The 13627-nt window shown below is 39.2% G+C and overlaps 1 protein-coding gene across 1 annotated transcript in view; it reads right to left on the reverse strand.

Moving 5' to 3' along the window:
• The window catches only part of TRPC3 (transient receptor potential cation channel subfamily C member 3), a 326064-nt gene that overhangs the window by 247347 nt on the left and 65090 nt on the right, over positions 1–13627 (reverse strand). Inside the window, exon 2 of the mRNA XM_089672160.1 lies at positions 801–1572. Within this exon, the coding sequence (XP_089528286.1) occupies positions 801–1572 (772 nt within the window). The remainder of the gene's footprint in view (positions 1–800; positions 1573–13627) is intronic.

Consider the following 13627-nt stretch of genomic DNA (forward strand, 5'->3'; position numbering starts at 1 on the left):
AAGATAATGTAATGTCCAAAACAGAAAGATTTATATTTTAACATTCGAGAACTGGAATATTTAAGGCCTTTCTGTATTGGTTGGAGCGAGCCAGGGTTTGTATTGCTGTCTATGTCCTCTTGGAGATATTTCTCAACACTTTCCATTTTGTAACCATATGTCACAGGGATATGAAATGATGGGAAATCTCCCCATGGGGACAGAGACAGCAAATAAAATAATTTTTTATCGGAATGGTGAAAGGATAGAACCTGTATCATGTTTATATTGCTGTCTATAGCCCAGTGACACCTGCTAGACTCTTTTCTTGCCCTGGCAGTAGCTGTAGAAAAACATCTCCACAGTCGATTTACAGCGAGTAATAAAAAAAAAATCTTGTTACGTTGACACACAAATGCAGGTTGCAAACACAGTGCATTTTCTTGCACCTGACCACATGGTACAAAAGTGCCATGTGATCTGGTTGTGATATGTTTCCAAAAGTTATGCATGCAGAGTAGTTATATTACCATACATAGAGGTCCAGAGAATCATTAATTTCTGGGAGCGAAAAGGAGCAGTGAGGGTGAGTATGCCCTGTTGGTGGGGCCACCATTAAAGTAGACTAGTAGACTTGCATGGTTGCAGGTTCACTATAAAGGTTCCCTGTGAAACTTTTGGAAACATTTCCTATTTGGACAAACCACACACATTTTGTTAACCCCATTGCCTCATTTGGCTTTATATCTATGGATTGTGCCACCAAAATAAGGACATTTTGGGAGGTATACACAGGATAATATCACAAGTGTAAATCTTACCTTAAATTCTTTCTCTATATTGGCCAGCTTGGCTAATTCATTGCTCAGCTCCAGAGCAGTGTGTACAGGATCTTCACTGGAAAGAGATAGATAGGCTGGGCTAGCCAGTCCCTTGTAAGCATTAATCCTAGACCTTGAGTGGCTGAATGAATCATGTTTTTGTTTTTCCATGCAATCATTGCACTTGCAGAAATAATCATGGGGCCGCTCTATCTTTGCTCCTTTTACTAATAACATGTGTACCACTTCATATTTCTGGCAGTGGGCAGCAAGGATGATGGGTGTGATGTCTGGAGAGAACCTTGTGCCGTCCTCATCATAAGAGTAGAAATCATCATCCTGTAGTTCCTGCTCACATGGGCTAAGGGTGAGTCTTTTGTTTGCTGCAAAGGCAGGATGATTCAAGATGGCTTCAACTATCCTTACATACCCTTTACTAATTGCCAGAAGCAAGGCATCTCCGATCCGTGCCAAGTTTTCCTTCTTCAGTAAAAGCTCACTTACTTCTAAATGTTCATTGCCAACTGCTAGCTGCAAAGCATTCTGTCCCATGTAGTCCATACAGTTGACATTCAATGTCTTTGACTCCTCTAGCATTTTTCTTACTACTGGAATGTTTCCGTACTCTGCTGCATCCAGAAATCGTTCCTCCTCAGGGGTCAGGCTTGTTCCTCTGTTGTTGAACATAAAAGCAGGACCACGGACAGCCTGTCTCCTTCCCTTTTCCCGCATCATGGTCACTCTCCTTATAGATGGGCTGCTCTCACCTGCTCTAAAGGAGAAAAAAAGAGAAAATAAATGCTGCAGTCAACACATAGCAATAATCACTTGTACTCTTTATATTTTGTAGCATTCACTTTAAATTACTGTTTATTAGGATAAATAATTTGTGCAATTTTTCTTCTAAGCAATATACCCATATGGGGAAAAGTAAATGCTGGCAATTTGTAACATAAATTACGCTTATAAAATGTTTATAATACATTAATTCTTCAAATGCATTATTTTCCTTAAGCAAATCCATCTGAATGAATAAGTGTACATTGCTGGCAGACATAGTGCATTAACTATCCTAGCCTGTTGACAAACTTTTCCAGCTAGCTTCATTACCCATACTACTCATTGTATTCTGATCTTTGAATACATATCTGATCTTTGAAGGCAGATATCCAATCAAATAATCATCCAAATAGGTCAATGCTAAACAGTCAATATGTGAGTGCAAAATCTTGATGCTTCATATAAAAAGGTGTCCTATAAATTATGATCAGCAAAATAGTATGCTATTATAGTTATATACATAAATTCTCATTGTGGATTATTTTAAGCTTATAGCTATGGTGAGGGTTATTAGCTGCCATGGATTTGTTTGTGTAAAGGTTTCGATTTGTCTATTGGTGATGCAGGGCTCAAAGATTTGCATACTCTGATAGAAATCATGACATTTTGGCATTAAGATTGAAAATATGACTGATTATGCGAAAAAAAAAAACTTTTATTTAAGGATAATGATTATATTTATTATTACATAGTTGTTTGGCTCCTTTTTAAGTCATAATGATAACAGAAGTCACCCAAATGGCCATGATCAAAAGTTTACTTGCCCTGAAATGTTTGACCTTGTTACAGACACAAAAGGTGACACACATGTTAAAATGGCAATTAAATATTTTCAATACTATCATATTTTCAATTTTTAGGTCATAATTTCACGGTTTCTGCCAGGGTATGCAAACTTTTGAGCACAACTGTATGTAGTTATAGTTATGTTCTTTGAAGATGATAGATACTGTATGTATCATTTATTTTTCAGTTCCGGTCATTTACTTTTTTGTACTTGGCTCCGACATGGTTGTGCTTAAAATACTTTAGTTACTGCACTGAAAAACAATACACTACTGCTCACTAGCAGTGTAAAATACATGACTGCAAATAAACAGGTTTACTTAACAAACTTCTTATGTATCCAATAAAATAGTAAAACTAAACAGGAAAAGGAGTACAATTCTGTTGAGCTAGCACAGAAAAAATATTTCTAAGCGGTTCAAGAGTAATACACAGCTGAAAAGGAGGATTTCAATCATGGGCACATAGCCTAATAACTGCATACTGTATATATCATTTTTCAGAAAAAGAAACATACTTGCAGTCAATTATTCCTGATGAAAAAATATAATGCTTATCAGGTTGAGAAGCCTCTAATGGGGGCAGCCTTCCTCCACATACCAGAGTAGAAGAGCATCTGTTACTTTTTTCTACAAATGTCGAATCTAGTCTTGGTCATTTGGGGAACAAGTGAAAAGATGCATTTAAAATGCATAACAGCCCACATGCTAAATAAATTTATGTAGGTAGCTTTGACTGATATTAGAATACTTGAAAAGAATAGGAAATAGGAAGAATATATCAAGAAGGAGGAAAAGAAAGTCCGAGAGATATTATTGTTAAATTCCAATATTATAGGGAAAAAAGAGGAGATCTGGAAGATGAAGGGAAGAGCTATTATAAAGTATGGGGAAATAAATTTACAGATAGTCACAAGTCTTGCTGCAGAGACTCTGCTAACAAGGAAAATATTAAAACCATTAGTTGATCAAATGAAGAAGCAGAACGTTCGATATAGCTGGAAAAATTGATGATCGGCAAGATTAAAGTTTCCTGAAGAGCTGAGAGACTTCTGCGAGAGACTTGAGTTGCAGAAAATAGATATTCCTGGGATGGGGGGGAGAGTGAGGGAGGATTGAGCAGCTTAGGGGGGGTCCCCCCTCTCCTACTTCCTGTAGTTGTTTTTTTTTTGGCAGGACGTTGGGGGAGGGTAAAAGGGAAGAGGTGTCCATGATTAGAGCTCCACCCCAAAGTGGAATCAAAAGTAGAAGAGGTCCACAAATGATTCAGAGGCAATAGAATAGCTTAAAAGGGGAGGGGGTGGGATGGGGAGAGGGGGGAAGGGGATGAGAGGGGGGTTGGTGGGGGGATGGGGGGGAGGCAGGGTGAAGGGTATGGGGAAGGGGTAGGTAGGTTAAGACTCTGCAATATAGTAGGAGATATAATAGTTTGGAGAAGTTTGAGGGAACGAAGGAGAAGTTTTGGACAAGATAGGAGGAGAGTAGGGATGGAGGAAAAGGATAGGAGGAAAAGGGAAGAATGGAAGAAATTCACTTTGTGACTTATAATGTTAATGGTTTAAATAGCCCTGGGAAGAGATTTAGGATATTTAAAGAGATTCAGCATAGATTGTCCTCATAGGTTTTTCTACAGTAGACACATTTGGGGCCAGAAACAAATGTGAAATTGAATTCCAGATATTATCCAATGTGGTTTTATGCAGATTCCCCAATTAGAAGAGCTAAAGGAGTGGCAATAGGTTTTGCAAAAAATATAAGGTTTAAATTGGAAGATAGTTTGGTAGACCCTGAAGGCAGATTTTTGTTTCTGAAGTGAAAATTACAAGAAATAGATTGCACACTAGCAAATATTTATTGCCCGAATAAAAAAACAGAGATATTCCTAAAAGATACTTTGAAAAAATTATTGGATTTCAAAAAAGGTAGTTTAATTGTGGCAGGAGATTTCAATCTTTGTATGGATCCTCAGATAGACATGACGTCTCCTGTGCAGAAAGAGGAAAGTAGATCTCTGAGGTCCTTGAAAAAATGATATATCAATGTCAACTTGTAGATATATGGAGAATTAAGCATATGAAGGACAGAGATTATACGTTTTACTCACATGCACATGAGAAGTATTCAAGACTGGATTATATATTGCTAGAATATCGACTCCTTGGGGTTTATTTACTAAAGCTGGAGAGTCCAAAATCAGACTCCCTTCTGCATAGAAACCAATCAGCTTCTAACCTCAGCTTGTTCAATGAACCTTTGGCAATGAAACCTGGAAGCTGATTGGTTTCTATGCAGACATGAGTCTGATTTTGCACTCTCCAGCTTTAGTAAATAAACCCCCTTGAGTCTTTGGTCAAAGTAAAAATAGAAGTGATGTCAATATCGGACCACTCTCCTGTCACAATGCAACTACTATGGGCAAGGAGCAGAAGGGGGGAAATGGTTGGAGATTAAATGAGACACTTCTTCAGGATCAGGAGACTGATGAGAAAATTAAAAAAGAAATAGAGCAATTCTTTGAAGAGAATGATTCGGAGGAAGTGTCTGTGGCAACGGTGTGGGAGGCCCATAAGGCGTATATTAGAGAAATTTTGATAGCGATAGAAGCTAAGAAGAAGAGGGAAAGAAGAGAAAAAATGAATACGCTTCTTAGGGAACTCTTTGAGCTAGAACAGACACACAAACATAGAGTAACAAAAGAGATTATGCAGAGGGTAACAAATAACAGAGAAGAATTAAATAATTTCCTGGAAGAAGAGAAGGGAAGAGTATTTAATAAAATGATAAGTGAGAGATATAGATGGGGAGACAGGCCAGGAGCATATTTAACCACCTCCCGCCCGCCATATAGTCCAATGACGGGCACAAGGCGGTTCTCTTGTTCTGGGAGGATGTCGTATGACGTCCTCCCATTCTCACCGTGCATGTCAGGCTCAGGGAGCGTGCAGCGCGGCGATCGGCAGTGCGCTGTGTCCCACGGACACAGCGGATCACCAATCACGAAAAGAGCCAAAGATGTCGGCTCGGTCATGTGATCAGCTGTGTCCAATCACAGCTGATCACATGTAAACAGGGAAATGCCAGTTATCAGCATTTCTCTCCTCTCGAGTTGTCACACTGACAGCTTGAGAGGAGAGGAGAGCCTGTAATCGGCTTTCCGGGGAGGGGACATGTACACTGATCATCAGGGCACTGATGATCAGTGTGCCCTGATGATCAGTGTAGCCCCAGCAGTGCCACCTGTCAGTGTCCATCAGTGCCTTGTGTCAGTGTTCATCACTGCCTCATGCCAGTGCCCATCAGTGCCAGATCAATGCCACATATCAGTGCCTACCAGTGCACATCAATGCCACATATCAGTGCCCATCTGTGCTGCCTTTCAGTGCCACCCATCAATGCCAGTCAGTGCCACCTATCAATGCCAATCAGTGCCACCTATCAGTGCTGCCAATCAGTGCCACCTATCAGTGCCAGTCAGTGCCGCCTATCAGTGCCAGTCAGTGCTGCCTCTCAGTGCGCATCAGTGCCGCATATCAGTGCCGTGTCAGTGCCGCCTAACAGTGCCAGTCAGTGCCGCCTAACAGTGCCAGTCAGTGCCGCCTATCAGTCCCATATATCAGTGCCATGTATCAGTGCTGCCTTTCAGTGCCCATCAGTGATGCCTGTCAATGCCCATCAGTGCCACCTACCAGTGCCTCCTCATCAGTGCCCATCAGTGCCACCTATCAGTGTCCATCAGTGCAGCCTATCAGTGCCCACCACTGCAGCCTCATTAGTGCATATCAGTGAAGGAGAAAAATAACTTATTTACAAAATTTTATAACAAAAACTAAGAAAAAAAATTTTTTTTTCCAAAATTTTCAGTGGTTTTTGGTTTGTTTAAGAAAAAACAAAAAACACAGAGGTGATTAAATACCACCAAAAGAAAGCTCTATCTGTCACAAAAAAAATGATAAAAATTGCATATGGGTACAGTGTTGTATGACCGCACAATTGTCATTTAAAGTGTGACAGCTCTGAAAGCTGGAAATTGGCCTGGGCAGGAAGGGGGTATAAGTGCCCTGTAGGCTAGCGGTTAATGAGAGCTCAGAGAAAAAAGAAAACTAGGAACTACTGTATATAGAGAAAATAAGGGATCCCAAAGGAGAATTAGTGTATTCAACTAAAGATATAGCTAAAGTGTTTAAAGAATATTATAATACCTTATATAATATTATTCCCCACAGTTCTAGAAATAAAGAAGAGGTAGGAAAAATAGAAAAAAGACGGACATACTTAAAAAAGGCGGGACTACCGAAAATAAGTGAGGAACAATTAAAATCTCTCAAATTAGAAATAACGCAGGAAGAAATACAAACAGCATTAAAAAGTACAATAGCGGGGAAAATCCCAGGACCAGATGGATATACAGTGCGGTATTATAAAAAATATAATGAACTATATGTACCTAAACTGAGGATATATATGAATGCATTGGATGGAGAGATGGAAATGAGGAAGGAATCCCTACAAGCACATATAGTTCTCATACATAAAGAATGAAAGGATGATACTCACTGTTCAAGTTATAGGCCGATTTCCTTATTAAACACAGGCACTTAACTATATACAAAAGTTCTGGCAAATAGGTTAAAAGATCATATGCCGGAATGGATACACATAGATCAAGTAGGATTTGTCCCGGGGAGAGAGAGTAGAGATAATGGACTGAGATCATTGTTTCTCATACAAAAAAGTAGGCAAGAAAAAACCCCTGTGGTGGTTCTCTCGATTGATGCTGAAAAGGCTTTCGATAGAGTAGATTGGGGATATATGTTGGATACACTGGAAGTATTGGGGATGGGTCAGAGAATGAGAGAATGGATTAGGAAATTATATGGTCAACCCTCTGCAGCAATCATGGTCTACGGGGAATTATCAGAGTATTTTGGGATGCAAAACGGAACAAGACAGGGTTGTCCCCTGTCTCCACTTCTGTATGTTTTGTAATTAGAATCTCTATTAGCTACAATAAGGAATAATATAGATATAAAAGGAATCTGGATAGGAGACACAGAGCATAAGGTGGCAGCTTATGCAGATGATATGCTGTTCTATGTGGGAAACCCAAGGATAAAATTGCCAAATTTAATGAGAGCATTGAAAGAGTACGGGGAGATTTCAAATTTAAAAATTATTCCAACAAAAACAGAGATTTTAAATATAAATCTTCCAAATCGTGATAAAAATAGATTACAGGAGGAATTCCCCTTCGTTTGGCGAGGAAAAGAACTAAAATATTTAGGAATAAAACTACCTGTATCCTCCAAGAACTTGTATAAAATTAATTACATCCCTTTGTTAAATGAAATTAAGGATGAACTAAGGAAATCAGGAGGGGGTACCACGTTGTGAATAGGACGTATAAATTTGATTAAAATGGTGATCGTTCCAAAAATTCTATACAAATTTCAAATGATACCAATTTTGCTTGAGGTGATTGCAGAATGAAAGGATGATACTCACTGTTCAAGTTATAGGCTGATTTCCTTATTAAACACAGGCACTAAACTATAGGCAAAAGTTCTGGCAAATAGGTTAAAAGATCATATGCCGAAATCGATACACATAGATCAAGTAGGATTTGTCCCAGGGAGAGAGGGTAGAGATACCAATTAAATTACCAGAAGTATATTTTAGAACAATTAAAAAAATGTTACCAAGATTTATTTGGAGAAATAAAAAACCGAGGATAAGCTATGAAATTTTAAGTAGAAATAATGAGAAACATGGACTGGGAGTACCAGACTTGAAAAGATACTAATGGCGAGTTATAATGGTGAGAATTTTTGATTGGACACACAATGCAAACGGGAAAAGTTGGGTTAAAATAGAAAATACATTAAGTTGTACCAATTTAAGTAGAATCGTATGGTTACTGCCACAATACCGAGGATTAGTAGACAGCACAATCTTGTTCACATTAACTGTTTTAAAAGTGTGGGATGCTTTACACAAACAGATGGGATGGGAATTTAATTCATTATTAATGTCCTTAGGGTCCACAGAGTTTTGCCCCCCCGGGTAAAGAAGGTATCATAGGGAAGTGGATAAAGAAGGAAGACTCACAATTAAGGGATATAGTGGTGGGGGAGGAAATAGAATCACTTAAGGAACTGTAAAAAAAAGATGTTTTCACAAAAATGGATCAGTGGCGTTATTTTCAATTGAAACACTTTATAGGGAAGCTTCAAAGCCTTTAAGAATAAGAAAGGATTGGAACCCTTTTGAGCATTTGTTAGATACACGGGGAGATGGGAAACATGGAACTTCTAAAATATATAAGATTCTCACTGAAACAGACACTGATATAAGGTCTCCATTTCTAGAAAAATGGGAAAGGGATATGGGAGTGACACTAGATGTGGAAAAACAGAGGAAAATATATAGAGTAATTCATGGGAATGTAAATATGAAGGAGGTTGAGATGAATTATAAGTGTTTGGCAAGATGGTATATCACACCGAGTGTGGCACATAGATTAAGTGGGGATAATTCACCTATGTGTTGGCGTGGATGTGGAGGTAGAGGCACAATGTATCATATATAGTGGGAATGTCCTAAAATCCAAGAGTATTGGGGGAAAATAGTAAGTTTGATTCAAAAAATTTCAGAGGTAGAAGTAATAAGAGACCCAGAGACTTGCCTTTTTCTTAGTACCAAGCTTTCAGTCAAAAAATATAAAAAATCGGGTTTATTGTATTATTTGAATGCAGCAAAGGGATTGATACCCAAGTTTTGGAGGAGACAGGAGGTCCGAAAATAAAAGATTGGGTTGACGGGGTAGATCAAATATGTAGACTGGAGGAACTTTATCATATGAATGAAGATAAGATGGAGAGTCACCATATAAGATGGAACAAATGGGATGAATTTAAAACTCAAAGTTAAATTTGGAGTTGATGGGGGATTAATATAGAACAATAAGGTTTTTACTTGCTCCTTTCTTATTTGAGATTGGATCCCTAGAAAGGAATAGGAAATTGCAGAGTCGTGGGGGGGGGGGGGGGGGGGGCTGGAGGGGGGGGGGGAAGGGTGGTGAATAGGTAGGAGGGGAGGGTCTGGGAGGGGGGGATAAGTTGCAAAGATTAAAGTTCTTGACATTGTGATTATGTTTTTTATAAAGGATATATTTGTATAACTTGTTAATCTGAAAAACTAATAAATATTTAAATAACAAAAAAAATACTTGAAAGTGGTTGTAAACCTCAGACATGAAAATTAAACAAAGCATATCCTACCATAGTATGTACTCACCTGAATCCAAAGCACTCTCTGATCTCTTCTGTCTCTGCTATCTGCATGAATCACCTCTAATAGATTAAAACTGTCCATACATTAGTAATTTTTTTCATTCAACCAGAAGGGTGAATGAAAAAAAAATTAAAAAGCTCGATTTCAGCATTCACACGCTCGATGTGGATGAGAGAATCCCTCTAACTGAGCTATTGTATTCTGACAGGAGGGACATTTCCACCACCAGAATATATTGATCAGCTATAGCTGGCGGCTCTGATCAAGCAAAATTTTCCAGCATGGCGGATGTACAGAAGGTAGTCGGTAGATCGACTTTTGTACAACCACCCTACCAAACATGGATCAAAATTTTTTCCAGTTCCTACTGAACCAGACACATTTTTGTCTGACACCTCATCCTCCCAGGAGACCTTCCCCCTGCTCCAGCACATAGCAGATAATTCATACCCTCAGCTCTATGTTTCTCTGAGCCTGTGAAGAGGGGGTTTTGTGTCACTTTCCTCCAATCAGCTCCCAGATTAGACTCAGCTCTGTGCTCTAGCTCTGCAGTGTGTGTGACGTCATATGGACAGAGGACTGAATTCTAAGACACCTCAAAAATCAAAGTGAAAAAATTATGCAGCAGGCTAGTCCATTTTGCTGAAATTTCATTGCAACAACTCAAAATGGTACTCAGTAGTTTGTATGGCCCCCATGTGCTTGTATGCATGCCTGATAACATTGGGGCATGCTCCTAATGAAACCACAGATGGTGTCCTGGGGTATTTCCTCCCAGATCTGGACCAGAGCATTACTGAGCTCCTGGACAGTCTGAGGTGCAACCTTGCAGTGTCAGATGGGCCGAAACATGATATCCCAGAGGTGTTCTATTGGATTTAGGTCAGGCGAGCGTGTGGGCCATTCAATGGTATCAATTTCTTCATTCTCCAGGAACTTCCTGCATACTCTCGCCACATGAGGCTGGGCATTGTCATGCACCAGGAGGAACCCAGGACCCACTACACCAGCGTAGGGCCTGACAATAGGTCCAAGAATTTCATCCCGACACCTAATGTCTAGCCTGTAGAGGTTTGTGTGTCCCTTCATGGATATGCCTCCACAGACCATCAGTGACCCACCATCAAAATAGTTATGCTGAACAATGTTACAAGCAGCATAATGTTCTCCATAGCTTCTCCAGACCCTTTCACGGCTGTCACATGTGTTCAGGGTGAACCTGCTCTCATCTGTGAAATGCACAGGGCGTCCGTGGCGGACCTGCCAATTCTGGTTTTCAAATGCCAATCGAGCTCTATGGTGCCGGGCAGTGAGCACAGCGCTCACTAGAGGACGTTGGGCCCTCAGGCCACCCTCAAGAAGTCTATTTCTGATTGTATGGTCAGAGACATTCACACCAGTGACCTGCTAGAGGTCATTTTGTAGGATTCTGGCAGTGATAAACCTGTTCCTCCTTGCACAAAGGAGCAGATATCGGTCCTGCTGATGCACTAAGGACCTTTTATGGCCCTGTCCAGCTCTCCTAGAGTAACTGCCTGTCTCCTGGAATCCCCTCCATGCTCTTGAGACTGTGCTGGGAGACACAGCAAACCTTCTTGCAGTGGCACGTATTGATATGCCATCCTGGAGGAGTTAGACTGTCTGTGAAACCTCTGTAGGGTCCAGGTATTGCCTCATGCTACCAGTAGTGACACAGACTCTAGGCAAATGAAAAACTAGTGAAAAACAGTCAGAAAAGTTGAGTAGGGAAAAAAATGTCAGTGACCTTCACCTGTAAAACCATTCCTGTTTTGTGGGTCATCTTGGGAGTTGTCTCATTGTTGCCCATCTATTGCACCTGTTGTTAATTTCATTAACACCAAAGCAGCTGAAACTGATTAACACCCACCTCTGCTACTTAACTGACCAGATCAATATACCAGGAGTTTAATTGACTTGATGCTATACTCTGATTAAAAAGTGTTCCTTTAATTTTTTTGAGCAGTGTACTTTAAACCACAGCATGAATATATTCCTTTTTTGACTGCATTTAGAGTCACATATACATGACCTTGCAAATTAGACGCTAACTATCTCATACCAATACCATTACAAAATAGAGTTGATTAAGAAGAAATATGAGAACACAACTGGAGTTGCTAACATAGACCCATCCGAACTTATAATGTTTTGATTAAAGAAAAGTTAAAAACAGATGAAACTGATCTGAATGTTGTGCTATTTTACTTGTTTCCAGTTTAAACTTCAAAACAGTTATTACCTTTAAAAATCTGTACACACGTTAAATATGTAGTGAATAATTATTACTTTTAAACCTAGGCTGTTCTTTTTGAATAAGCAGCTAGGAATTTCAGGAATACTGGCAGCTACAAAAACCCAACATTTGGCCTGGATTTGCAAACAATTATTCAGCATGGCTGCACACAGACTGAATTGAGTATTACCAAATGTTGCAATATTAATGCAGATATTATCTTTTGGAAAACTAGTGAATTGCTGCATATGGCTAGTTAGTGTATAGCTGCATGTCCAAGGGTTTTTCTTTTGGCTAGTGATGAATTTCCGTTACGTTTTTGCTCTGATTAAAAAGGTAATATATTACATGTTAAAAAAATAATACATTTAACATCCTCCAGTAACACAAAAAGCTTGGAATAAAATGGCAAGTATTCATTTGCATCACATTTGCATATACTTATTCAAGCCAGCTTGCAAATATTGAATTTTCAGTAATGTCACAGGAGCTGTACGTGTTGAAAAGGAATTAACTATGCATATAACTGATACGATCAGATATTGGTCTTTGCTGGAAACCAAGGTATGAATAAAAAAAAGTAAAAAAAAAAACAAAACAAAAACTCAGTCTTCCCACTTGTGAAACTCTATGCAGGATTTTGCATTTTAGTTCTAAAACACATAATTCTGGCTGAAGTACTTGGCATTTTATGTAGGAAGAATGTTGCTGAATGGTAAAAAGGGAGGTATCACATGGTAAAATCCAACTACTACAGCCCAAAGAAATTAAAGAAAATGATGAGGGTGATTCAATTCGCTAGTGTTTTTTTTTTTTTGCAGGAATAATTCACAGTTCATTTTTGATCTGCATCAAAAATGCATGCATAGTGCTATCCATATATTCCAATGGCCATAGTTCACACCAGAGCAATGCGTTCCAGTGCAGTCAACAAAAGTTAAACCTGCTGCATTTTTTCTGTATGGAATGCTTCTGGAATGAGGTAAAACACATATAACATGCACTGGAATGCATCAAAAACGTACATGCAGAAACTCATCTGGAATGCCCTATAAGCAATCCAAGAGAAATCTGATAAACAGGGATGATTAGTTAGCTGTAGTGTGTAACACTTTCATATATTCCTCTTTACTTTACTTTACTTATTCTTGCTTGCTGCCCCACAGGCTATACCATTAACAGAACAATAGCAACTGGGTGTTGATTTATCAAAGCTAAACAGGCTATTCATTTTGCAATGGAAGTTTTCAGGGGATATCTTGGTCCCATCCTGGGCAATTTTTGGACAGGGCAACAGCAAATATGTCTTGATTTTAAATTTTGCCGGTTTTCTTTCATCAATCACTCCACACAGGATCATTATAGCATCTGCATATAGTCCCTGGTAGTGTTGTATCTTTGGAATATTAATTAATATTATTATACAGGATTTATATAGCGCCAACAGTTTGCGCAGTGCTTTACAATATAAAGGGGACAGTACAATACATGAAGCTTATAATCTAAAGGAAGGGGGAGGTGGTACCAAAGGTGATAGCTGCAGGGGATGATCTGATGAAGGTGACTCAAGTACAGTTCTTAGGTGTAGGTGGGGTAAGCTTCCCTGAATAAGTGAGTTTTCAAAGTTTGCCTAAAGGCACACAGGGTGAGGGCTGACC

The sequence above is a fragment of the Staurois parvus genome, unplaced genomic scaffold (assembly GCF_062004578.1).
Source record: "Staurois parvus isolate SC_StPar_1 unplaced genomic scaffold, SC_StPar_1.0 ptg000122l, whole genome shotgun sequence".
Taxonomy (NCBI): domain Eukaryota; kingdom Metazoa; phylum Chordata; class Amphibia; order Anura; family Ranidae; genus Staurois; species Staurois parvus.